This window comes from Populus alba, chromosome 1, assembly GCF_005239225.2.
Source record: "Populus alba chromosome 1, ASM523922v2, whole genome shotgun sequence".
Lineage (NCBI taxonomy): Eukaryota > Viridiplantae > Streptophyta > Magnoliopsida > Malpighiales > Salicaceae > Populus > Populus alba.
In genome coordinates, this window is record NC_133284.1 from 51413682 (window position 1) to 51439143 (window position 25462).

General features: G+C 34.9%; 3 protein-coding genes across 3 annotated transcripts; 2 read left to right on the forward strand and 1 right to left on the reverse strand.

Annotated features, from left to right (window-relative positions):
* Positions 1-2226: 2226 nt before the first annotated feature.
* Positions 2227-5235, forward strand: LOC118042473 (alcohol dehydrogenase-like 3). The gene is made up of 10 exons (XM_035050158.2): positions 2227-2460; positions 2547-2683; positions 2771-2820; positions 2911-3239; positions 3454-3536; positions 4001-4076; positions 4208-4269; positions 4359-4454; positions 4740-4901; positions 5001-5235. Exons 1-10 carry the CDS (start codon positions 2289-2291, stop codon positions 5109-5111), a joined length of 1278 nt encoding a protein of 425 aa, XP_034906049.1. The 5' UTR covers positions 2227-2288; the 3' UTR covers positions 5112-5235.
* Positions 5236-5450: 215 nt separating this feature from the next.
* LOC118042474 (polyadenylate-binding protein-interacting protein 12) lies at positions 5451-12042 on the reverse strand. The gene is made up of 11 exons (XM_035050159.2): positions 11839-12042; positions 11146-11618; positions 10522-10629; positions 10367-10411; positions 10217-10289; positions 9993-10105; positions 9822-9881; positions 9670-9717; positions 9505-9573; positions 6006-6067; positions 5451-5906 (listed from the first exon to the last, which is right to left on the reverse strand). Exons 2-11 carry the CDS (start codon positions 11584-11586, stop codon positions 5849-5851), a joined length of 1077 nt encoding a protein of 358 aa, XP_034906050.1. The 5' UTR covers positions 11587-11618; positions 11839-12042; the 3' UTR covers positions 5451-5848.
* A 5032-nt stretch (positions 12043-17074) lies between these two features.
* Positions 17075-23681, forward strand: LOC118042475 (uncharacterized). The gene is made up of 8 exons (XM_035050161.2): positions 17075-18269; positions 18454-18806; positions 19900-21006; positions 21083-21241; positions 21346-21694; positions 21797-21867; positions 21985-22107; positions 22870-23681. Exons 1-8 carry the CDS (start codon positions 17327-17329, stop codon positions 23221-23223), a joined length of 3459 nt encoding a protein of 1152 aa, XP_034906052.1. The 5' UTR covers positions 17075-17326; the 3' UTR covers positions 23224-23681.
* The last annotated feature ends 1781 nt before the right edge of the window (positions 23682-25462 follow it).

The following is a 25462-nucleotide window of genomic DNA, read 5'->3' on the forward strand; positions in this document are numbered from 1 at the left end:
TAATTTAAATGAAATATATCATTAATTAATTTGTTGTTGCATATAAATATATTTAACTTGTAACCTTTTTTTCCTTACAGGCTACGTCTCTTGAACGTGAGCCGAGTCCAGTGGAACTGTTTGTGGAGACCCACGTGCGGAGTTAAAACCGCCAAAAAGGGGTGCAGCAGTTCGTAGATAACCGTGCTCAGCACTTCATGGTATGTTTGTTCAATCATTATATTTCATAAGTTATTATTTTCTTGAATTGAATATGATGATTTAAAAAAAAAATTCAGAAAACCTATAATAGCCGGTTGAGGGAGATATATAGGGACGATTCTTCAACCCGTCCAGATTTCGATCCGGATTTATGGATGGAGGTAGGATCGTCTGGTGAACATGATAAAAATCGGGTCTACGAGCTCTCCAACACTACAACCGAAAACTTACGGTCAACCCGTAGTGTCTCAACCATTGAGAGCTCTCCATCAGTATCGAGCACCCAGTCTAAGGAGTTCATGGCCTTAAAACAACAATATGAACGACTCTCAACGGATTATGATCAACTCCGTCAAATGATCATGAAGAGTAGATCAAGGATGGGTGATGATACATGTGCAACCCCTTTTTGGCCGTACGATCCTGAGAACAACTAGCCTTCTCCTCCTCCTTTAGCTCCGCCGCTATTATAGTTTAATTTAAAAAAAAAAACACATTAAATTTGTAATGAATATTTGGATGAATATCATTAAACATTATTTTTATATTTTTAATGTTTAATACAATTTTATTTGGTTATTAAGTTTGTTTACTATTAATAAATAATTTTAAAAAATATATTTTAAATAAATACTGAAGGCTTTCCAGACAGAAACCAACCATTGGTATTTTACCGAGAGTTGCAAAAAATATTACCACCCATACCACAATTACCGAAAAATATATTATGTCGATGTTTACCATTATTATTACCGACAGAATATATCTGTCGATATTTGACAGAGAGTTCTAAAATATTTACCGCCCATGCCACAATCACCAATGGATATATTATGTCCGTGATTACCATTGAAAATACATATGGAATTATTCTGTTGGTAATACCGTCAGTGTTTGGTTTTTTTTAATTCCCAACAAAATTAGCTACGGAATGGGAAATTACCGACAATCAATATTCGACGAAGGGATTCCGTCGGTAAAAATGTTATCGACGATTTGTGTGCCTCACACTGACGGAATGAATCCATCAGTAAAATTGTTTAATGGTGTAGTGCCAGTCCCTATAGTTTAGAATTATGCATATTAGGTCCTTATTGTCCAAGTCTTTTTTTGCTTTGATCTAAAACTTTATTCTTATCATGTTTCAGTCCTTGTATATTGAGAGAGGAGAGAGAGTTGCCAGGAAAGGGAAAGGAGAGAAAAAGGTATTTGATCAATCACATTCCAGCAATTAAAAGTTCGATTTTTGTAATATATCCTTAAATTACTTTCTTTTTAAATTTTAGACAGATATGATGCATGGTGTGTTAACCTCAAAGTTAAATAATAAAAAATGTATAAAATAAAAATATTAACCGAAATAAAATAATTGCATTTATATTTATCATTAATTACTTTTTACAAGGAAGATTAGCTTTCCACTTCAGTCTTTAATTAGCATTAAAAACGTTTTTTTGATTTAGCACTTGATATGTTTTTCGATTTATTTTATTAAACAAAAAGTATCTTTCCATTCTTTAATTAAAAAAAATTATTATAATAGAAAATACATCCATAACATAAAAGTATTATTTTTTTCTTATATTATAAATTAACTTGAACTACTATTTAGAAGCTATATTGGATAGTTTTCCTTATCCAAGGTGTCTCTTCTATCTTCTTTTGTGAAGAGATGCTACATAAATAAAAGTCAGATATTAAATAGTCAACCCAAATGCTAGTATTCTGTCATTAAAAGTATTATTTTTTTCTTATATTATAAATTAACTTGAACTACTATTTAGAAGCTATATTGGATAGTTTTCCTTATCCAATGTGTCTCTTCTATCTTCTTTTGTGAAGAGATGCTACATAAATAAAAGTCAGATATTAAATAGTCAACCCAAATGCTAGTATTCTGTCATTCTCAAAATAAATATATTTTCCTGTATTCTGCAAGTTGAACTCTTGTCCTCGTCCATGGAAAGGACTTTTGACTGTATTAATCTTGATTATGCAAAAAACAGTAAAATTATAATTATATAGCACGTAAACACATCCATGTTATAGATAGTTTCGAACATTTCAAGATTCATCAAAACTTGGCAATGCTACTGCAAGCAAGAAGAGTACTGACACAAACTCTGCCTAGATATAACTCAAAATCACCTCAAACCTTTGTTGAGTTACTAGGATCGACGCATGGCTTGCACGATAATGTGACGAAAAGTAAGTTGTTCAATCCAAATGAGACGTCAGGAAAGGTCATCACTTGCAATGGTAAGTATTGCAACCTTGTGTGTGATCTCATGGTTCGAATTTGCTTCATTGATTCATTTTTGTCATCGGTTGTTATGGTGATCAAGCTGCCATTATCCGTGGCCCGAAACAACCTTTTCTTATGGAAACGATTCGAGTCGATCCCCCAAAGAAGATGGAGGTCAGAATCAAGATCCTCTACACTTCAATCTGTCAAACCGATCTAAGCGCTTGGAAAGGCGAGGTAACATGACACTAAACAACCTTAATCTTAATCCACTTTGGTTGAATTTATTTTCCTGTAGAACTAATCACAACAAAATTTCTGAAGAATGAAGCTCAGCAAGCGTTTCCACGAATTCTAGGACATGAAGCTGTTGGGTAAGACATGTCCTAGTGTTGTTTGATCATTAAATGTTGTGTTTTCTATATTTGATATCCATTTTAATGGGATGTGGATAAATCTTGCAGCCTCGTTGAGAGTGTAGGTGAAGGTGTCACAGACGTGAAAGCAGGTGACCATGTGATTCCAATCTTCAATGGAGAATGTGGCCATTGCTCCTACTGCAAAACTAAGACTAGTAATCTCTGCCAAACTTATCGCGTGAACCCATTCAAGAGTGTGATGGAACATGATGGAAAGTGTAGGTTCTCAACCAAGGATGGAGAACCCATATTCCATTTTCTCAACACATCAACTTTCACTGAGTATACTGTGCTTGATTCTGCCTGTGTTGTCAAGATTGATCCTAATGCTCCCCTCAAGAAGATGACCTTGTTAAGCTGTGGCATCTCTACTGGTAAGATACCTCAAGAAGATGACCTCCCTCCATTTCCGTTCAGTCCCGTCCAATCTTGTCCAGTCTCATCTACTCTTTGAATGCAACCTAAGTAGCATTCATTTGCATTTTAGTTTTTATTTTCTTTTTTGTAAGACATCAAAATTCTTGAGGCTCGCTTTGGATGTGTATTTTCGGATCTTGGACATCTGAAAATGATGGTGAACCTGATCAGGAATGGGAGCTGCATGGAACACTGCCAATGTACAACCTGGATCAAGTGTAGCAATTTTCGGTTTGGGGACGGTGGGACTTGCTGTAAGTTCATTTACTTTCATCTTCTTCTTTTTCTATTTTAGCCTCACATGAAATATTGCTGGGGCATGCAAGTCTGGCAAATTTTTGGCCATGTTTACTTCAGATGCTGGTGTCATTTCAAAATAATTCGCCTTTTTAATTTCTTTGAGAATTAAATTTACTTTCAAAGAGTTATATTTATTATTAAACCTTACTGAGGAAAAAATGGTCATGCATCAAGTTAATTAATCCGAGTTAATTTAATTTTTTAAAAAAATAATCAAAATAAAAAAGAAAATGGATTTCGACCAAACTATACTTGTTTTTATTTGAGTTTTTTACCATGTTATATTGAATCTATTCTTTTTTTATTTTTAATAGAATCTAAACCGATCTAGGATTCGGGTTGAGTTTAATAACTACTCTCGTTAGTTCTTTTTATTAAGTAACGAAACTTAAAACATGTTTTCATTCAATTCTCACAGGCTTCAGAAGGAGCACGAGCCAGAGGAGCATCTAAAATAATAGGTGTTGATACCAACCCAGAAAAGTTCAATAAAGGTATCCTTTCCTCTCTTTTTTAGGCTCTTCTCCAATAATTCCAACAAGAAAAAAAATGCTTCTCAAAGAGAATGTGCTGGGGAAAAGCTAACAAGCCTAGTTTATGGCAATCTCTTTTGTTCTGGTGGCAGCCAAAGCAATGGGAATGGCTGGCTTCGTAAACCCAAAAGACGGTTCAAAGCCAGTGCACCAGGTTAGCAACTAATATGCATGGAATTTTCTCCAAGTTTGATTGCTGATTTTGTGATTTTAAGAACTAACCATTCTAGCAAATGGTTCCAGAGAATCAGGGAAATGACTGGTGGCGGTGTAGATTACAGCATTGAGTGTGTAGGGGATCTTAAGCTTCTCCGAGAGGCTTTCTTGTCCACTCATGATGTAAGTCCTAAATGGCATTTCATTGCTTTATTTTCGATTCTTTTCTTCTTCTTTTTTGTGTGTGGCGGTGTCTGTGTGCTACTGTTAAAACCAAATGTATTCTCGAATCGATTTGCGCGCATCACCCGACCACCAATGCTTGTCTCTGGTGATGCATCTTAACGCTTTATCGAGAGGTTTCAGATTCAAGTCCTTGTATAGGGAAAAAAGACAGATTTCAACCCAAAAATGGAAAGCAGAATTAGGAGGCAATAATGCGGACATGTATGATTTTGCACATGGCAGGGCTGGGGAAAGACAGTGATGGTAGGAATTTATCCAACCCCAGAAATGTTGCCTCTCCATCCAATGGAGTTGTTTGATGGTCGGAGCATCATCGGTACAATCTTTGGCGACTTCAAGGGGAAGAGCCAACTGCCTGAGCTTGCCGAAGCCTGCATGAATGGGGTCAGTTCAATACATCATATTTATGTTCATTAGCAAGCAAGTAGTTTGTACGTAGAAGATACCAAAATCATGGAATTTCATCCTTGAATTTGCTTCCAGGTTGTGAATCTAGATGGGTTCATCACGCATGAGCTTCTGTTCGAGAAGATAAACGACGCATTCAAGCTGCTCAGTGATGGGAAGGCATTGAGATGTCTTCTGCACGTTTGAGGTCTCACAAGGAAGCGCTTGGGAGCAAGTTGAAGTTCTTGCTGATTTCTTCTGCTCAGACAGAACTAAATTGTAATTCATTTAGTAGTTTCGGACAATAATATCACCGTTTGCGTTGTGATTCTATGTTAGGGCAGCAAAACTACAATTTCCATAATCATCAGGTCTTGCCACCCTCTACAATGACTATTGGATTGACATGGCAATGTCTAGAGAAATCGAGGTTCGATATGAACAAATACAGCCAGTATCCTGAGGTTCCATCGACTGCTATAGAGAACTCAAGGCGGAGGATTAATTTGAAAAAAAGAACGAAAACATTAAAGCACAAATGCCACATAAACCCAATCAACTGAAAACAGTCATTTCAAAGATCAACAAGGTGAAGTTGGAACTGAGTTAACATCCCAACCTTTTACAGGAACCATTCGATTTTTCATAATAACAAGTCTTTTAAGTTTCAGAAACTGCCCAACGAAGTTCAACCTTCAAGGCGAGTCCAATCCACATTTGAGAGGAATAATACATTAAATCTTCCTAGAGCCTTAGTTCCATCCAACTCTATATATTGCTAGAATAACCAAAAGATAACTCATATGATAATAACGTTTATGGGCAAAGGAGGCAAGGATGGAGCCATGAAGGTATATAAACAAGGGTTCATCTTTACATTGGTCAGGTGTACGTTTCTAAATATAAAAAAGCTGGCTTCAAAGTCGACTGGACCACCAAGCACTTCAAACCACAGAAACACGAGGACCACGGGGCCGCACAGGTGTTTTTGATGGGCTCACCCTGAAAATAGAAACACCAGAGGTCAACCAAAGCATTTATCAGTTTTCTGTCATAGAGATTCAGAATTCTCGAGGGAAGAGGAACAGCTTGCTATCTGACCTTATTGGCAATGAACCTATAACGGCACCACTACAGTTGAGAGCAGCTATTGCACTTTCAGCCTGCAGAGGAGTAAAGAATGATTAAATTACAGATTCATTCATGCAGATAGCCAATTTACAGAAGCACAAAATGAGTCCGCATATCACTAAACTAATAATGAAACCATTCTGATACAGGATAGTATCTTAGCTAGCAAGCATAAGGAGGCAGACAAATAACAAAAATAGTGCAAAAAATAACTCTGGGGCAAAGGAGTGGCCATGTGGGAGGGACAAATTTCAGTAGGAATATCAAAAAAAAAAAATTATAAAAATAATATAAGTAATTTGGGGGAAACATTTTTTTTCAGGGTTTGGGAAGAAACAATATTTGTTTTATTTGTTTTTCAACAGTATATATTAATATAATAATTCATATTAAAATATTTAAAATACTTTGAATTGGAAATTCAGTGCATTTATTTCTATTTTTTAACAAGTCTCTAGTAATCACCACCACCCACATGTAGCGAATACACACCATCCATTTTTACTTAACTTATAAATCAAGTTAGAGGTACCACGCATGACCAATTAATAAAAGTTGAAGTCTATCACACCTAGTTTCATCCTAGTTTCATGGTAGAGGGGGGAGATTTGACCAAAAGCCCGACTAAAGGGACCACTCTTGATTTTTACCTCAAGTACAAAAAAACAAGGGCAGAAGAGAGAGAAGGCCTGAAAGAGAGATAGGAGATAGAATGGGCTGACAAAGATATTAGTACTTCGGCCACCATTAGATCTTGCTTAAATTCGGATATGTTGTGCTCCATACCCTACTTTATAAGCTCACTGAACGGATTTGGTTTATTTGGTGTCACTTGAGAGTTATAGTCGTTGCAAGTATTTTTGGGAAACTGGATTCCACACAGCCATATTCACCGGCTTGGTTCGCCTACTCTCATTGTTGGATCAGATCCATTTTTCACACAGAGGTTCGCCCAGAGGTCCTCTCAAGTCTAAAAGGTGGAGATCAGATTCCAACATTCCTATAAAGTTTTTTACTCCTCAGAGTACCTCCAGTCAATTTTCGGATCTAATCGGATATAATCATCTCTTTGTAGATTGCGTTTAATCTAGCTGTTGGATCACTCTGGTTCTTTGATATGTTATACTATACCTGCTTATCTTGAGCTAAAACCATTGGATTTTAGCTACTTGTATCTCTATTGTATGTGGTGCTGTTTAGAAGTTACTGCCCAGACATGGATACAAATCATCTAGATCGACCGGCTCACCAGAAAACAATCAACCATCAACCGGTTCACCAAACAGCCTACTGTCAACCCAGCCATAGCCACCAAAAACCCTTTAACACCTCCACAAACACTACAAACACTGTAACCACAAGAAAAACCACTCACCAACCACATCAAAACACCAAGACCAGCCTTAAACAACCCCACAAAAAGAAAAACCAAACTATCCCTACACAAAATACCACCACGGCCCACAAAAACACAACCACCCCTAACTTAGCCCAAAGTACTACTTCATGGGCGTATAAAGTAAAGGTCTCAAATACTATAACCCGTGTCAAGCTAGCCCTTTTTCCACGCCAAGAGATAGGTACCATTTTGGACTTTCCGAATAATGCCATTGATGAGAGTACATCCATATGGAATCGATGCTTGGTGGGATTCTTTCCAGGTTATAAGATGCCCTATCATGCAGCCAATTTTATTGCATTTTGAGTATGGAAGAATTATGGTCTTAAAAGTGTCATAACGACACAACAAGGTTTCTTGATATTTGGTTTTAAAAGTGAGGATGATGTTAACTCAGTTATGGAAAAGGGGTCGTGGATGTTTAGGGGGGGATCTATTATTCTCCAACTATGGCACCCACACTTTGTTCTTAACAAGAACAAAATCATGAAAGTGTCAATATAGGTTCACCTTGAGGGATTACCTTTCCCCTTTTAGCTTGTGATGAACAGTCTTAGTGGCACCCGATTTGATTATGCAAGAGTTTGAGTGGAATTGGATGTTTCACTCTATGATTCATGTTTTTCAGCTTCGGTGTAGGTTATCTATAGAGCCCATCACAATTATGGTTGATTATGAATGGAAACCAATAGCTTTTGAAATTTGTAAGTCATTCGCCACTTATGCATGGCATTGGTTAAGGTCCCAACCGTGTTGGTGGAAGACATGCTCAAGATTAAAAAAAAAATGGAGGGGATGCTCTCCATGCTTATAGCTCCCTAATTATTATGACTGAAAGGGCTACATCTTATTCGATTGCTAATGTTGTGGCATAATCAATAATCCAGACAGAATAGGTGGAACTAGTTGATCAGTTCAGCCGCCCCATGAACTAGACGACCGGTTAAGCACAACAGAGGTCTCGAGAGCTATTGTCCTTGAAAAAGGTCGACTAGTTCAAACTCCAGAGGAATTGGTTGACCAGTTAAAACTGCAAGTTACTGTAGAAACAATCGAACCTTCTAATGCTAAGCGGGCAAGGATTAATGATGATGGGGATTAGAAGCTAACTAAATCATGACATGTTGTCTCTTGAGAGGGACCCACTTCACCAACAAAGGGTATTGTAGTCTCTACATCAGTACCTCCTCAGCCAAGTGAATCGTGAAACTAGACAAAGTAAGAAAAAAAGGGAGGGTTGAATTGAAAGACAGGGGACTGAAGTGAAAAAGATAGATTGACTAGGATACGGATTTGAAATTTGTTTTAAAAGTTCTTTTTCATCCTCTATCTTTTTGAGCTATTAGGTTAATCAGTCCCTGTAATTTTTAAAAATTCAATTTTGGTACCAAACCTCATTTTTCTCATTTTTCAATCCCTTTTTGGAGGGAGAAGAGAGAGTCATCAGATTCCAGTATAGAGAGAGAAAGTTGTTGGTTACAGTTTCAGCCACCAAAACAGTCGTTCTTTGTGTCAATTGGTTCCTTGACTCGGATCTGAGCTTGGGAAGAATTTGGTTTTCAGGTTGATTTTAGGTTGAGTTGGTTTTCTATGTTTTTAAAAGCCATGGATTGATTTAGCAAGGTTCCTGGAGTGCTTTAGAGGTATTTTGGGTCAAAATGGGTTGAAAATAGGTTTATTTACCACAAACTTTGGGACCTTGTTTTTTCAGCCACCACAATGACCGGCTTCTAGGGATTCACAAACAACACATAGTCTATCGATGCAGGCGACACCTTTTTTTTTTTAATGATTGGGGTGAATGAAACATTTAGATTTTTTAGTTTTGTTTTTGTTTATTGTTAATGATTGTTTTTTTATTATTATTTCTTTACACGATGGTTATTGATTTGTTTAATTAGATCCATGCAAAAGCTTTTAAATTTACATCTAGGACTTTTTATATGTAAAAAAAGACATTGAAATATTTTGCATGTTCAATTTTTTATTATGTTTGATGTTTTAGATTTGATCTTTATTATTGAAAGAGAGTGAAAGTTCAGCATTAGAAATAAAGAATGAAGCAATTACCATCACAAACTCCACAAAAGCAATACGAGTTGGATGATGATGATCTCCTAGCAGCCTTAGGCGATAAACCTGCATCAAATAAGCCAAACCAAAAAAATCACACTAACAGTGTTGTAACATCCAAAAGAAAAGGAGCTTTCAAGTTCACCAGGTGTAATAACAAACCTCTCCACATAGTGATTCGAAAAAGAGTTTTATATCTGATTGAGTAAACTGCAGAATATTAAATCGAATTAGCCGCAGAAATTAACATCAATTACAATACTTGTCACGGGAAAAAAAGGGATTATTTTTGTGATGGTAATCCAGATACTCACATTCCTATCAATATTGGTACAGTAGATAGTTCTTGCACACATTTCACGCTCATCATCATTCTAAACTTGGAGAAACAATTGATCAGCAGGGTATATAGAATCAAACTAACACAAATGTCTATTGTCAGAAATTTGGAATGATTCAATGGCCATATAGCAAAGCATTCTCACCCTGGGCAAAAAGGTGTGATTAACTGGTGCAATGGCTGTTTTGGAGGGCAGCACTTTAACAGGGTAGTATCCAAGCATCGTCCCAGACAGGCTCAAGGCAGCCCGTGCACCTTCTGTATAGCCAACCACCAAAGCATACATAAGTACATAACCATCACACACACACACACGATGGAATCCTAAGGTAGGCATTGAGTCATTGCAGCACACATGATTAGCATTACCCTCATCAGTGAACTCAATAAAGGCAAAGTGAAGTACAGAATTGGGATCACCACAGATACGACAGTCCACAACCTGCACAAGAGAAAGGAACTTGTTCAAAAGTACAGTTCTATGAAAGCTGTCTAGATAAGCAGCTAGATTACCATTACCTGTCCACAATTAATAAATAGAGCTGCTAGTTGCTCTTCAGTAACCTAATTCCATGTAAGAAGCCAATAAATCAGTAGTTTATACAAATAGATGATGCATGCAGAAACCAACATTGAAATCAAAAGACGAGTAACAATCGCAAAGAAGCAAATACCTGTTGATCGATGTCAGAGACATACACAGTCCTGCGAACTGTATCCTCCCGTTGAGCCATACTTGTCCTGCTACTGATTCTACGTTTCACTTGACCATAATTTTTCTTCTGAAACGAGCAAAAATACCCATCAACAAATTCTAGAATTCATAGGCATTAAATTAAGCCCTTTAAAGTTCATTAACCTGAAGGGATAATAAAAGCTCTTTAAAATCAAATAAAACTTCTCACTAAAGTTCTTATTTTTAATTTGACCATTTTAGACACACTTGAACAATAACCTTCACTCAGCTAAACCAAATAGATAATAAAGCTACTTGAATAATCCAAAACCACAAAACACAAGATTCCAATTCCATATTTCATGTTCAAAATATCTAATTCAGGCAACCAGAAAAACTATCTAAACAAATAAAAACCAACATAAAACATGCGTTTGAACCACATAGTTTCATCTTTTTCAAAACTAGGTCTGTCCTAGTTCAACTAAACCTTGTCAGTTCAATTAACCCAAAAAAACACAACACCAAAAAAGCATTCAAAATTCCTTTTATTTTTTTCTTTCTTGAAATTTATGATAAAAATACTTATTTAATTAGCTAAAAAGGCAGAGTCATTTTTTACTCTTCTAGCAGCATTTCCGTTAACTTGTCCATTTCTGTCGAAGCCATTTCCATTCACAACCAAGTTGTTGTTACTGCTGCTGCTGCTGTTGCCATAAAACCCCCCATTAACTCCATTGAGCCCATTAACTGTACCGAAATTATTGTTGTTGGAAAGTGAAGGAGGCACAAACTCAGCAGCCATGGGGTTTAACTTAGAGAATAACTCCTGCAACTCTCTAATCTCCCTCTTATAACTCTCCCCACCATTTGATCTCTGTTGTTGATGATGATTATAAGGAGGAGCCTGATGATGGCCCACCTGGGAAACCTTCATGTACAGAGGCTGAATCAGAACATTGTTGTTGTGGATGTGATGATCCTGATCATTTGATGATGATGATACACTTGACTCCGCCCTAAAATTCCCCAAATCAACACTAACATTCTCTCCAACAGCCATGATGTTTTCTCTCTAACAAACCTCAAAATCAACTACAGAACACGAGAAAAACACAATAAATAAACCATTTTTAGTGCTATAAAAATACAAAGACTCAAGACTAAGCTAAAAGAAACAAAACCCACCTCAAAATCACTACGGGGAAAACTAAAAACAACCCAAAAAAAATCATAGAGACAACAACAAAGTGTAATAAAAATTAAAACTTTACAAAAAATAAAAATAAAGAACCGAACTTTATAATTTCCTTACAGTGGTGTTTGATGCTGTCGGTGTTTTCTTGTTGTGTTGTATTTGGATTTATCGGTTTCTTAGATCTGGTTTTCTTCACATTTTGATCTTGAATGGTGAGTGAAAGAGAGAATTTGATTGTTGAAGACTGGTCTTTCCTTCCTTCCTTCTTTGTTTTGTTTTGCACACCTTTAGACCGTCAGCCTATACTAGCAACACTGCATCATACAAAGTAGCCTATCTTACCCGTCCATTGGATTTTTATTTTTTTAACAAAAATAATATACACACACACATAAACAAATTCAACACGTTTTTAATATAAAAAAATTCAACTATAACCCCAAAAACTTATACATGAATCTTAAAAAAATGTTAATGATAATTAGAGATAAAATTAAAATAATTAATGTCATAATATAGATTATATAGTTGGTTGTGTTTAATAATTTTATTTGTTTAGAATCTCACGATAATAAAAACAAACACATTAAAAAAAATCAAATAAAAAAATTATATTATGTAAAGCTACATATATTATAAAAACAAATATTATAATTTTATATGAAAACCAAATAAAAATTAAACTATATTTAACAAAAAATTGAAATTAGAAAATTAATTTCAAAAAACCAGTTAAAGACTCTTATAGTTAATAACATTGTTTCTTTAAATTATTATTTTTTATTTAATGAAATAATAAAAAATACAAATACAAATGATTGAATAAAATTAAAAAAAAATATTTAAGTAAGGTTGCATTGAAAGAATGCCTCCTAGCATAAGAAAAAAAATGATAATATTTTATTATAAACTAACTAAAAATTAAATCATATTCTATTAAAAAGTAGTGTTATTAAATCTAAAACATCCTGACCTCGCCCTTTGCCAAGTTCAAGTTTTCAATTAAACTATGAGGGAGTTAACCCAGTATAAATTGATTAATTTAATGGGTCGAAAAACAATCTAGATGGTGATAAAAATGGATTAACTTTTAAAATACAAATATTGAGACGACGCTGGATTGGATCATTTGATCACTCCCACGATCTAAGTCATGAACCACACTAGATTTAATAACTTATTTTTTCTAATGTAAACTAATTTTATTTAATTACGTGATAAAAAATAGATGTTTGCAAAATTAAATATCAAATCCAAAATAGATATTTATTTGAGATTATGATAACCCTATAGAAAATAGACAAAAATAAACTATGAAGTTAATTTCTCAACCAATCCAATACTAAAATATGAAATATAAAAAATCAATAAAAAAATTAATGGACAAAAAACTAAAAAAAAATACAAAACGCATCAAGTTTGGGGCGTGAATTGACCAAACCTATAAATTAAGTAGCCTAAGTCAACACGCCCAACTTGTTAATTAGGTCACGGACTTTACTTGGATTAATAATTTTTTTAAATTATTTTTTATTTAATTATATGATGAAAAAAAAATAAACGGTCAAAAAATCAAACATCAACCCAATACCATAATATGTTTTTGAAAATGCAATAATCTTATAGAAAGAAAAATGAAAAAATAATATGAAACTTGAATTCTTGATTAATATAATACTAAATGAAGAAATAAAAAAAACAAAAATCCATAACAAAATCAAGTTGAATTAAAAAAAAAAAAAAACAAAATCTAGCTAAACTCACATGTTGCATGTAATGACTGAGTAGGATGGATGAATGGTAAATATGGTACTATTTGCATTCACTTTTTACCATAGTTTTAAGACCCGGCCCGGGTTCCAGATTTTAACCAAGTTGGCCAAATCAATTTTTTTTTTAAATCAAAATAACATCGTTTTAGTAAAAAAAAAAAAAATCAACAGGTTTGCAGCCGGATCTTGCCGTGTCAACTGGGTCGCCAGGTCACACCGAGTTTTTCCTTCCCCTGTTTTTTCTTCAACCCGGCCCAGTTTCAGCCCCAGGTCGACCCGTAGAACCGGGTTTCAAAACTATGCTTTTTACTATCTTCTTAACTTCTTACCGTAGTAGAGTAGAGTTAGTGCTTTCTATAGTGTAGCCTTGTACGTAAGGTTGTTAACACCATACTAGTTCAGTGCCTAATGCTAAAGTGACCATTGGCTATGAAATATGAACTAGCAAAAGGACATCATGTCTTTTCTTAGAAGGTGTTTGGTTTGGAGGTGGCCTTAGCTATTTTTGGTGAGATCCACACAAAAAACATGAAATTTTAACTTTTAGAAGTGTGGTTTGTGTTTTAAAAGGGTTATACCTCTAAAAAGAACTCACCACATCTCCCACCCAAACACACTTTTACATCCCTAGGATAGTTTCTTGAGTTTTTTTGCTCTTAACATTCTAAAAGAAAAAAATATAATAAAATAACATAGTTTAATAAAATATTTAGAAAAATAATATTGTTTATAAAGCCATAAATGATATCTTCTATTCATAAGTTGCAAAGTGTCATTTGCAACTTTTTCAAATTACAAAATTTAAAAGACACATTGTTTATTCAGGAGAAATGAGAGAGAGAAAAAGAAATAAATAAATAAAAAATCTCAAAGACATATCAAAACTTTAATGATGACACCAGCAGTATCATTAAAAAGATCTTAACAAATCGACTTCAGTGACAACAAGGAAGGCTATCAATGGTGACTAGAATGACCAACAAGAGTGCCTGAAAGGTAAGTGAGCTTCGACACCTTTGGACTATTTGTATGGCCCAATCCGTTCACCGTTTACGATATTCTTTGATGTAATTGGACTAGTCGAGATCTTTCCAACATCAATGGTATCGTTATCAGAACTTTGGTGTGCCTGTGAGGATATTTTCTTTTTTTTTCTTTGTTTCTTTGTCTCCCCTCCTTGTAATTTGTGAAGAGATAGGAGAGAGAGAAAAAAAAAAAAAAAAAAGAGATCCTCAAGGCAAACTGAAGTTCCGATGATGACAACACCAATACTATTGAAAAGATCTCGATGAGATGAGTCCAATGACATCAAATAAGGTCACAAATAGTGAACAAAGTTAGCCACTTGAGCTATCCAAAGATATCAAGGCTTACTTGTCTTTGGGTCGCTCATGTGACCCACTCCAGTTACCATTAGTGGCTTTTTTTGGTGTTGTTAGAGATGTTTTATTAATATTTTTCTAACACTACTAATAATGTCACTATCAAAGTTTCGGTGTACCTTCAAGGTATTTTTCTTTCTTTCTTTATTTCTCTTTCTCTTCTTATTGAATCACGTGTCTTTTAAATTTTGCAATTTGAAAAAATTGTAACTCGTAGATGTTATTTGTGATTTTCTAAACTGTTAATTTTTTAAATATTTTTTTTATACTATGTTATTTTATCAAAAAAATAATTTTGCATGCTAGAGTACAAAAGTTAATTATATATATATATATATATATATATATATATATATATATGGATTTTTTCTAGGCTGCAGAAGAATATACCGAGGAAACAAAATGCTTGGTTAATGGTGAAGATAGTAATTTTTTTGGGGAAATTCATGCAGTTGAAACATCTAGGCATGGGCTCGTGGGAAAAGCTTTCTTGATGATTTGATGTGTTTTGAATTATGGCAGTAGGTCCCAAAAATTAAGGAATGATTTAAAGTTTTGATAAAAGTGATAGTAAAAAATTAATTCATGTGGTTATTTTTTAAAATATTTTTTTATTTATAAATATATTAAAATAATATATTTTATTATTTTTTAAAATTTATTTTTGAAATTAGTGTATTAAAATAATCTAAAAACATTAAAAAATATATATTAATTTAAAGCAAAGAAAAAAATAAAAAAATTTTAAATTTTTTTAAAAACATTTTTAAAATACAAAAACAAATAGGATTGTAATTTAATTGAGAGCATGACGGGATGAAATTAAAATTGTATTTTAATTTAATAATAATTTTGAAAGTGTTTATATCTTATGTTTATAGCTTTTTATAAATCTATATTTTAAAACCACAATAATAAAAATTACAACAATATCAAATATGCACTAATTTGTTTTTATATAATTATAATATAGTTATATAAGATGGGAAAGTAGAATACATTTCCCACCTCAAACTCATACCATTAAAAATAAATTTGAAAATAATTGAAGTATTTTTATAAAAAATATTTATCTTCAAAAATTTAAGAGATTTTTAGATTTTTAAAAAGGTGGAAGACCATCATACATAAGAAACTATTTTCAATAAACATTACAAAGATCACCCTTTTAGCACACATGTAAGTAAATTATACAATGCATGGATTTATAAGAGGTATTTTTTTCCAAGAGTTTTCAATATATAATAGAAGTGAGCAAACAAATTGAAAAACTGATTAAACTGAGAAAATAAAAAAAAATCAAAAAAATTGAACTGTAAAAAAAACCCGATTAAATCGATTAGAATTTTGAAAAAACCGACCGTTTTGGTTTCGGTTTTTTAAGCCTGAAATCGAATTGAACCAAATCCAAACCGAAAAAAATAAGAAAACAACCTAGCCATATCGGAAAAAAACCGAGCAAAACAAAAAAAACTAAGTCAAACCAGTTTGAACCAGTTTTTTTAAAAAACCAGACCGAACCAAAACCAGTCGGTTTGAACCGGTTTCAGTTGGGTTTTATTTTTTTTTAATTTCAATTTGATTGCTTTTTTTTTTTTAAATAAAAACCAAATCAAACAAAAAATAATCACCTTAATATATAGTGTTTAGGCTAAGTAATATTATAGCATCACATCATTAATCAAATCCAAACAAAACTAGGTAGTTCAACTACAAAATATTACAGCCATTCAACTTATTAAATAAAATTAAATTATTAATAAAACATTAAATAGGTATACAAAACTAGTTTCTAAAGAATGTCTAAAAAACATGTAATAAATTTATATAAAAAAATCTTAAAATTCTATAAAAATCATTTAGCTTATTTATAAATTTTATATATTTCAACCATTTCATCGCCTTCAATTTATCACAATCTTTTAAAATCATAATAACATAATTTTTATATTTTTACACTAATAAAAACAGAAAAAAACTCCACATTAACTTTAATTTTTCCAAAACTCTTTTGAATTTCCAAATAAATCAATTAAAAAGATTAAAACCCTTTAGACAATAATCCATTCTTAATAGCCCAACTCGAACCCATACCATCCTCAGTCAAGCCCAAGTCTTGTCTGAAAAAAAAAAAACAAAAAAACCGGACGCCAAAAAAAAAAACAAAACACGAATCCTTAAATTCAACTTTCTTCTCTTTCACAGTTCCGCCCATAAAATAAAATCATTCATTTCTTCTTGCTCACCCAGACAGATCCCTCCTTACATAAACAAATCCTTAAATTTTCCAATTTCTTTCAAAAACATCCTAAAAAAAAAACCAGCTTCATCGGAGAAATTCAACGTCAGGCGAGCTCCCCAGGAAAGTTCTTAAACTTACCATGTGACTAGGTTTTTTAAGGGCAGGGTTAGGTTTTTGTTTTCTCTTGGGGTGGTTAGGGCATAAAAAAAATGAAGGGGAGCCGATCGCACCGGCTCCAGACCCACCACCAGAATGACCCGCATGATGACTGGGTGGATGGGTCGTGGACAGTAGATTGTGTGTGTGGTGTGAACTTTGATGATGGAGAGGAAATGGTGAATTGTGATGATTGTGGCGTGTGGGTACACACGCGATGTTCAAAGTATGTTAAGGGGGAAGAATTGTTTACTTGTGATAAATGTAAGAGGAGGAAGAAGGGGGCTAATAGTAGTAATAATGATGATAGTGATGAGACTGAGGTTGCGCAGTTATTAGTCGAATTGACGACGAAAACTGTTAGTTTAGAGAATGGTGGTGATGGTGGTGGGGGTAATGTGTGTCACCCGAGGAAAGGGTTGAGGTTGTGGACTGAGATTCCGATGGAGGAAAGAGTTCACGTGCAGGGGATTCCGGGTGGGGATCCTGCTTTGTTTAGTGGGTTTTCGAAGGTTTTCACGCCAGAGTTGTGGAAGTGTGCTGGATATGTTCCGAAGAAATTTAGTTTTCAGTACAGGGAGTTCCCGTGTTGGGATGAGAAGGAGAGGAAGGTGGAGAACAGGAGGAGTGAGGAGGAGAATGAGAATATGGTTGATAAGGGTGCAGGGGTTTTGTTTTCTTTGTCGAAGGAGAGCGTGTTTGGGATGCCGGTGGCAGAGTTAGGTGGCATGAGAGAGAGGGATGAGTGTGGTGGTTGTGAAAGGAAGGTGTATTCGAGAGAGATGAAGAAGTGGGATGGTGAGGATGGAGAAGTTGGGGGTGCTAATTTTGCAGTGAGAAGGGAGAGAAGTGCACTCAAGCCGGTTGTTGCAAATCCAGGTAAGCGGGGGAAAGAAGATCTTGGGATGTCCAAAGATTGGAGTGTGAAGAAGAAGGCTCGAACTGCAGAGAAGGAGATGGAGGAAAAGAAGAGGATTTTTCATGCTTTTAAATCAGGTGATTGGATATGACCTGCTTTGCTTTATTTCCTAATTGTATTGTCTGTCTCTCCTTTTTCGAGCTGTCCAAGTGCACTTATTTCACATTAATGGCATGAAGTTTAGGCATTAGGTCACATCTTGTAGTAGTAGACACACACTTGTTGACTCCAATTCTTTCTTGTTTTTATTCTTATTACTAGCTTTTACATCCACCAGTGATGCAAAACCGTTGGAGTTTTATGAAGACAGAGCTCTGAAGTCCTTCAAGAGTGAACTTCAAAGTAATAAGAACAAGAATTTAAAGGACTCTGATATTCAAGAACAGAAGTCAGATAGTTATATAGCAGTAGAAAATGGTGTTGAGAAGCTCAAGAATAACTTGGCAGTGGTTGAGCTGCCCTTGGAAGCACTTTCACCTGACATATCTAGACCTGATTCTTCAACTGGATCGGGATTGAAGGAAGAGAAGTCTAGCCATGAAGTTCTGGTTGCAGTTGAGAGTTCTCCCAAAGAGTTAAATGTATCTTGTGGGAGAATGCCTGTAAAACAAGAGGTATGTCTTGCTCTCTCTCCTTTTTGGTTTTGCCTGGGATAGTACTGTGCTTTGTCTCTCGATGATTGTTCTTGGGAGTAGTTTACTGATCCAGAAAACAAACAAGACTACTAGAATAAAGCCAAGAATGACATTTGTAAGTGATGGTAATAGTTTAGAATCCCTTGACAGGGAATGAGAAATGACAATTTGTGGAATCTAGCAAAAGCTGAGTTCTGACCAGAGCATACATAACTAGTGATTTGAAATACTGTTTAAATTTGTGTTGTCTTTCAAGATATGCAGCGCATCAATCATTATGCTAGAAGGAAGTAAGAATGTCTCTTTTGAATAACCTTTTGGGCTCTTTGCTTTTTTATGCTTTTGTATGAAAATTGGTTCAGAGGACAGAAACACTAAAACTAAACAAGGGGAACAGCCCTCCTTGTTTGAATCATCAAACAACAGAGGCCCTGTTCCTGTTGGCAAATCCTCAAACCAAAAAGGAATTACATCTGCCTCAACCCCAATGTTACTAAAAGAGCAGCACTCCTATTCCCCTAACCATAACATACATAAGTTTCCAAACCCTTCTCTTAACAGCATATCCATTAATTGGTCATTATGAGCCTTAATTGTGACTGAGTTGCACCATCGAGTTTGAAGACACCAAACTCTTATCATTGAATCCAAGCCCATCACAATGCAATGATAGTCTCAATAACAAGCCTCCTGCAAATCCACATGAAATGCTGACATTTCAGCTCTGATAGCTGTGCACTAGCCAAGCGTCAGTGGAAGCCCCCCCATCCCCAGTCCCATCAGCATCATGCAACTGGCCCCTACCCCAGCAAACCCGGGTTTAAACCATACATTTTGACACCTTGCCTGTTTTTTTGAGCTCTTAAATTTGGCAGGTTACTTCTTCTGTTAGATATGCACATTAGTAGTTTCTCTTGTTCTACAATATGGTGGTTCCTCCTTGTGCCTTATTGATTGACTTTTACATCTTACCTACAACAAAGCTCTTTTCTTGGGTGTAATTGTACGTTCACTTCTATGCTTTTAGATTTCACTTGCTGTGTTTGAATGACTTCGTCTGTGCTTGCTATAGGGCAATAACATTCTAAGTGGAAATTTAGATGATAAAGTGGAGGGTTCCACTGGAAGAGATGTGCCTGCAGTTGGAGACCCAGCTAGGGCTTCACCAGAAGTTAAAGGCAATCAGATTAATGGTAACAGTGATGCAATTCCAAGTTTTGCACAACCTAGTGTTCAAGTAGAAGTGGATGATGACAACTCTAAGGGGGGCTTGAATTGTCAGTCTCCTCATGGTGATGCAAAAGATGCAAGGATATCTTATGAAAACATATCTGAAAATTCAAAAATGAATGATGCAACATTAGGTGGTTCATCAAATGACCATAAGGTTCAAGAGGTTGACAGAAATATGGAAGCAGTCCCTCTTTATCACATGGATAAAGCTAATGAGTTATCTGATGATCCTTGTCAGCATAAACGAGAATTGGAAAGATCTGAAGGCTCAATGGAAATGCAACAATGTCCTCCAGAACCCAAAAATGGTACAGAGGCTGCTGAAGAACTGTCAAAATCAGGTGAAACTATCGCAAGCACTCCAGCACTACCCAATCACCGTAAAATGGTTGTCTGTGTTGGAAAGTCATCTTCTACTTCATCCACTGTGATGAACTCCAAAATGCCTGCCTCTGGCAATTTTAGATCTCCAGATTCTATGAATGTTATTTCTAACACTAAGCAAAAAGTTATACCTGACAGCAGTACTAGCATTGAGAAAGATCGAGCTACAAGTGAGATAGTGAAAGACAGAGAAAGGCTTGACTTGTCAACAAAAACAGTAAAAGAGTGTCCAAAATCCTCTATGAACTCTGCTTCAAAATTGTTGCAATCAAGCAAGATTTCACATACATCTGTTCCTAAGAGAACCAATTCAGATTCCAAAGATTCCATGCATTACTTGTCCCCCGAAGCATCTTTGACACAGAATTCTGGTGATACTGTTGGATCACTGCAAATTGAGACCGCTTCACTTGCACAAAATAAGGCAACAGCATCAGGATTTCCCCTAAGAGCTGAAAAGCTTAATCAGTCTAATGGCCAGTCATCTTCTAAGACAAGTCATGCATTGTCAACGAATCCTTCCGCACCTATCAATTCTCCTGCAGCTTTAAGTGATGAAGAGGTGAAAACAAACTGCAAGCTCTTCTAAATATGGTTGGTTTTGTTCTCATTTTCATTTTCTTTTCTTTTTGTGACAGCTTGCTTTGCTTTTACATCAAGAACTCAATAGCTCTCCTAGAGTACCTCGTGTTCCACGTGTTCGCCATGCTGGTGGTTTACCACATTCAGCTTCTCCAACTGCAACAAGTGCGCTGATGAAGCGCACATCTAGTTCTGGAGCAAAAGATCATAGCTCGGTAAGATGTATTTCCACAACAAGATGATTTTCTTTTAGTATTTCCTTATTAACATAGGTTATGCAGTGGTGCTTGAAAATGATATGTGATTCATCATTGTTCAGGCTTCTAGAAGAAAAGGTAAGGATACATCAAAAGATGGGTTTCGCCGTAATCAGGAGCCTGATGATGAGGCTAAAAAGACTGACAGACCATCTTCTTCTGATCAGAGGAGGCAAGATACAGGATATAAAGCTGACTCAGTGTCAAACAGAGGGGATAATGGATCCCTGACAGCAGTACATTCTGTCAAGAACAATATCCCTCCTGCCTCCTCCTCAATTGCTAACAGTGGCCCATCTTCCTCTACTGAGGTTAATGACCATCATTTATCATCTAGACGTAATTCACCCAGGAATATTTCTGATGAAGAGACAGGCACTGTTCGGGCTCCTGTTCATCGCACTCTACCAGGTCAGTTTAGGGCCAAAAGGATATAATAACAACAAATGAGGCTGTTTCTTTTTAATTGCTCGGTTAGTAACTTAATTTTCATTTTCCTTGCATCATCCATAGGGTTAATCAACGAGATCATGAGTAAAGGCCGGCGCATGACATATGAGGAGCTCTGTAATGCTGTTTTACCGGTATGGTTACTTTTATTTAGTTAATCACTTGTTATTTTCTGCATGTTTGTTTCATGACGCTTTGATCCTGAGTAAAACAAAGCAGATCTCCTTCATTCATTGTGATTCCATTTGCAGCACTGGCATAACTTGAGGAAGCATAATGGAGAACGCTATGCATATTCAAGTCCATCTCAGGCTGTTCTTGATTGCCTGAGGAATCGACATGAATGGGCTCGATTGGTGGATCGTGGTCCCAAGGTACACAAACTGTTGTTTTTTTTTTGTTTTTAAATCACATGAAACAGTGTTTTACTGCGCAAAGTCTCTGATGCTAGTTGCCATTAAAGTATGCCATCAACCCATACTTAAAGATGATTTTTGACCAAATTAGATAATATTCAATTGTATCACATGCTTTGATCAACTGTAAGTGGGGATATTTAGTGATGCATTCTCGTTTACAATCAATGCATGTTTTTCAGTCATTTCAATCCTTGGTGGTTTGATCTTTCTGATTGTCTATTACTGGTGCCTAAGGAGCATTGGGAAGGCTTTTATTTGACCTTGGTTTTGGCCAACTCTGGTCTTTAAGTAATCCACATGGATTTTAAAAAAGCCAGTTGGGGAAAGTAAGGTAACTGGATGGCTGTTGTGTTTGGGAGTGTGATTGTTGTTGTTTTTCAAAATGCTTTTCACTCAAAAAAGCATGCCAATAATATTTTTTTTATTTTTTAAAAATCATTTTTGAGATTAGCACATCAAAATGATTTGAAAACATAAAAAACATATTAATTCAAAGCAAAAAAAAAAAAAAATCAAAATTTTTCGGAAGTGCTTTTGAAAAGCACTCCCAAACAGGCACGTAATACTGATTCTGATACTTTCATTCGGTTGTCATTTACAAATTTCAAGTAGGATTTTATGGATGGTCATCACCTTGAATTTGCTTAATACTTAGTGCCCTTGGATCAGCTGTACTTCCTAATTATCAATCTCTGGCTTTTGATCATTCTGTACCAGACAAATTCAAGTAGAAAACGGCGCAAGTTTGATCCTGATGAATCAGAAGATAATGACTATGACGAGGTAAGAACTGCCAAAGGAGGAGAAAGCAAAAGGCTTGAGTCACAAAGAGAAGAGGTTCCCAAGGGCAAGCGAAAAGCAAGGAAACGAAGGCGACTGGCACTGCAAGGAAGAGGTATAAAGGATGTCAGGAAACGGCAGAAGGCAGACATGCTCACTGATGATGATAGTGGCCTATTTTCTAATTCAAGTAACGAGACATTGTTTAGTGAGGACGAGAGTCAAGACAACGGAGCAGGTGTGACTGGAAGTGAGGCCACCGCTAGCTCAGATGATACAGAAACCTCATAACAGTGACTCCTTACAGCAGCTGCTTCTTGGTTTCAGCCAAGTCCTGCGTCCACCACATGGGGTTAATATTGTGCAGCTACCGCATGTCATTTAGTCGCAATCCTTTTGTAATTTTGTGAATGGATATGTTTCCGCAACCTTACCGAGTTACATTTGGTCATTGATTGTCCTGGCCACCACTTTGCAGGAGCCAAACTTGTAATGCTAGTGTACATATGAATTGTTGTAGCTTTTGTAGCAATATGTTAAAAGAGGCCATCTTTTAGGCGTAGCAGCCATTGTATTAGAGTAGATTCTGCAAAATTTAGAAAAGAAGCAGCTCGTTTGTAAGCTTCTTTAGAATCAGCAGGTTTACTTAGGTGCAAAGAATCCCTTGGATTCCATGTATCAAAAACCACAAGTAACGTGGAGGTTTGCTTGATGTGCGAAGCTGCGAATCATTTTGTTCTTGATGTGAACTCTCAGGTCTCCGGATTCTTCTCTTGTCCAACATTCCTTGCCGGCCAATTTGCCTCTCTTCCCTTTCAGAGGTTTAATGAGAAAAACTACAATTTCAATGCTCAACCTTGATTTTCTGTCATTTTAATACAATTGTGATGGGATCTGTTTTATTATTTTTTGAGTTCTTTGTCTAATGTGGGATTTTAAATGTGTCAACTGGGATTTAGCCAAAATAAACAAATCCAAATATTTTTACTTGGATGAAATATATACTATGCAACATATAAAAACTAAAAATTTGGCATGAACTACTACTTTTCCCCACAAAGACCGACCATGGTGGAGGCTTTCCAAATTTGAATTTTGATAAATATTCTATGTTTACTAGGTTTATTGTTTCTTTAATTGGGTCCTAGCTGTTCACATTCAACCTCTGATTTGTATGAATATTTAAAGACAAGAAAATGACCCTTTCCATAATTTTTTAAAACCGCTTATTAAACCATTTAACATAAATAGTATTGAGTTAAATCAAATTGATTAAAGTTATTTTTAAAAGAGTTAAAATAATATTTTTAATTTAAATTTAAATTTGTTTTGAATTTTGACCCGTATGGGGGTTAATTCGGGTTTTTAAATAAGTCTTGTTGGATGATTTCTTCCTTGAATTAATTAAATCTCCAATTAACCCGTTTGGTCAATCTTAATTAAATAATAATGGAACGAAAAACAACAAAAGAATCTACTAGAAATCTCTCGGCCAAAAAGGGAGCTCAGCACTCACATGCGAGGTAGTTGAAACGTTATCAACTACCTTCAATAAATTAAAAAAAAATAAATCCATAATATAAAATTTAGAAATCAAAATCATCAATTCCATTTTATTACATCAAGCAAGGGTCATTTAGCATGTTTGAAATCTTAATAAAACTATTTAAGGAAAACACAGTCCGTGGTCAATAGTATGAATATTGATGACTAATGAATGGCCCACCCATCATTTTTAAAGGAAATCCTAAACAGAACAAATAAATAAATAAATAATACAACAAGAAATTTAGAGTTTTTTTTAATAAAAATTTAAAAATCACATGATAAACTATTCTAATCCCTGTAGACTTTGCAATATTCCACTTTGGTCTCTATAGTTTAAATTTCTTCAGTATCAACTTTAGAGTTTCCACATGGTTTCAATTTGAACTCTTGCTATTAAATAGCTAGCACCAACCAAAAGTTAACCTACCTTTAAAGGGTTTTTTTAATAAAAAAAATTAAGGTTCTTTTGATTAGATGCATCAAAACTTAATTAATATTTATAATAATTAGGGGTGATCATTTTTTGTTCGGTTCAGTTTTTATATAAAAAAAAAATCGAACCAAAACCGGTTTAAACCAACATGTTTCGGTTCGGTTTAGTTTTTTAGGACAAAAACCGATTTGGCTCGGTTTTTTTTTCTGGTTTGACTCGGTTTTTTTTTGTGTTTTTTGTTTGAGTTCGATTTGATTTTTTAATTTAAGGCTTATAAAACCGAAAATGAGTCAAATCGGTTGATTTTTTTAAAATTTTAATCAATTTTTTTTAATGATTCTATTCTTTCGGTTATTTTTTTTTTCTTCTGATTTTTCTGATTTAATTAGTTTTTCAGTTTTGTCTCACCCCTAATAATAATCGTGTATCTCATCCCAATATAGTCACGTTAGTTACTATTATTTTTTTTTGTAAAATATTATAATATAAATAATATATTTTCAAGAAAAATATGTCATAATAAAAAAAATGAAAAAAAAATATAAACTG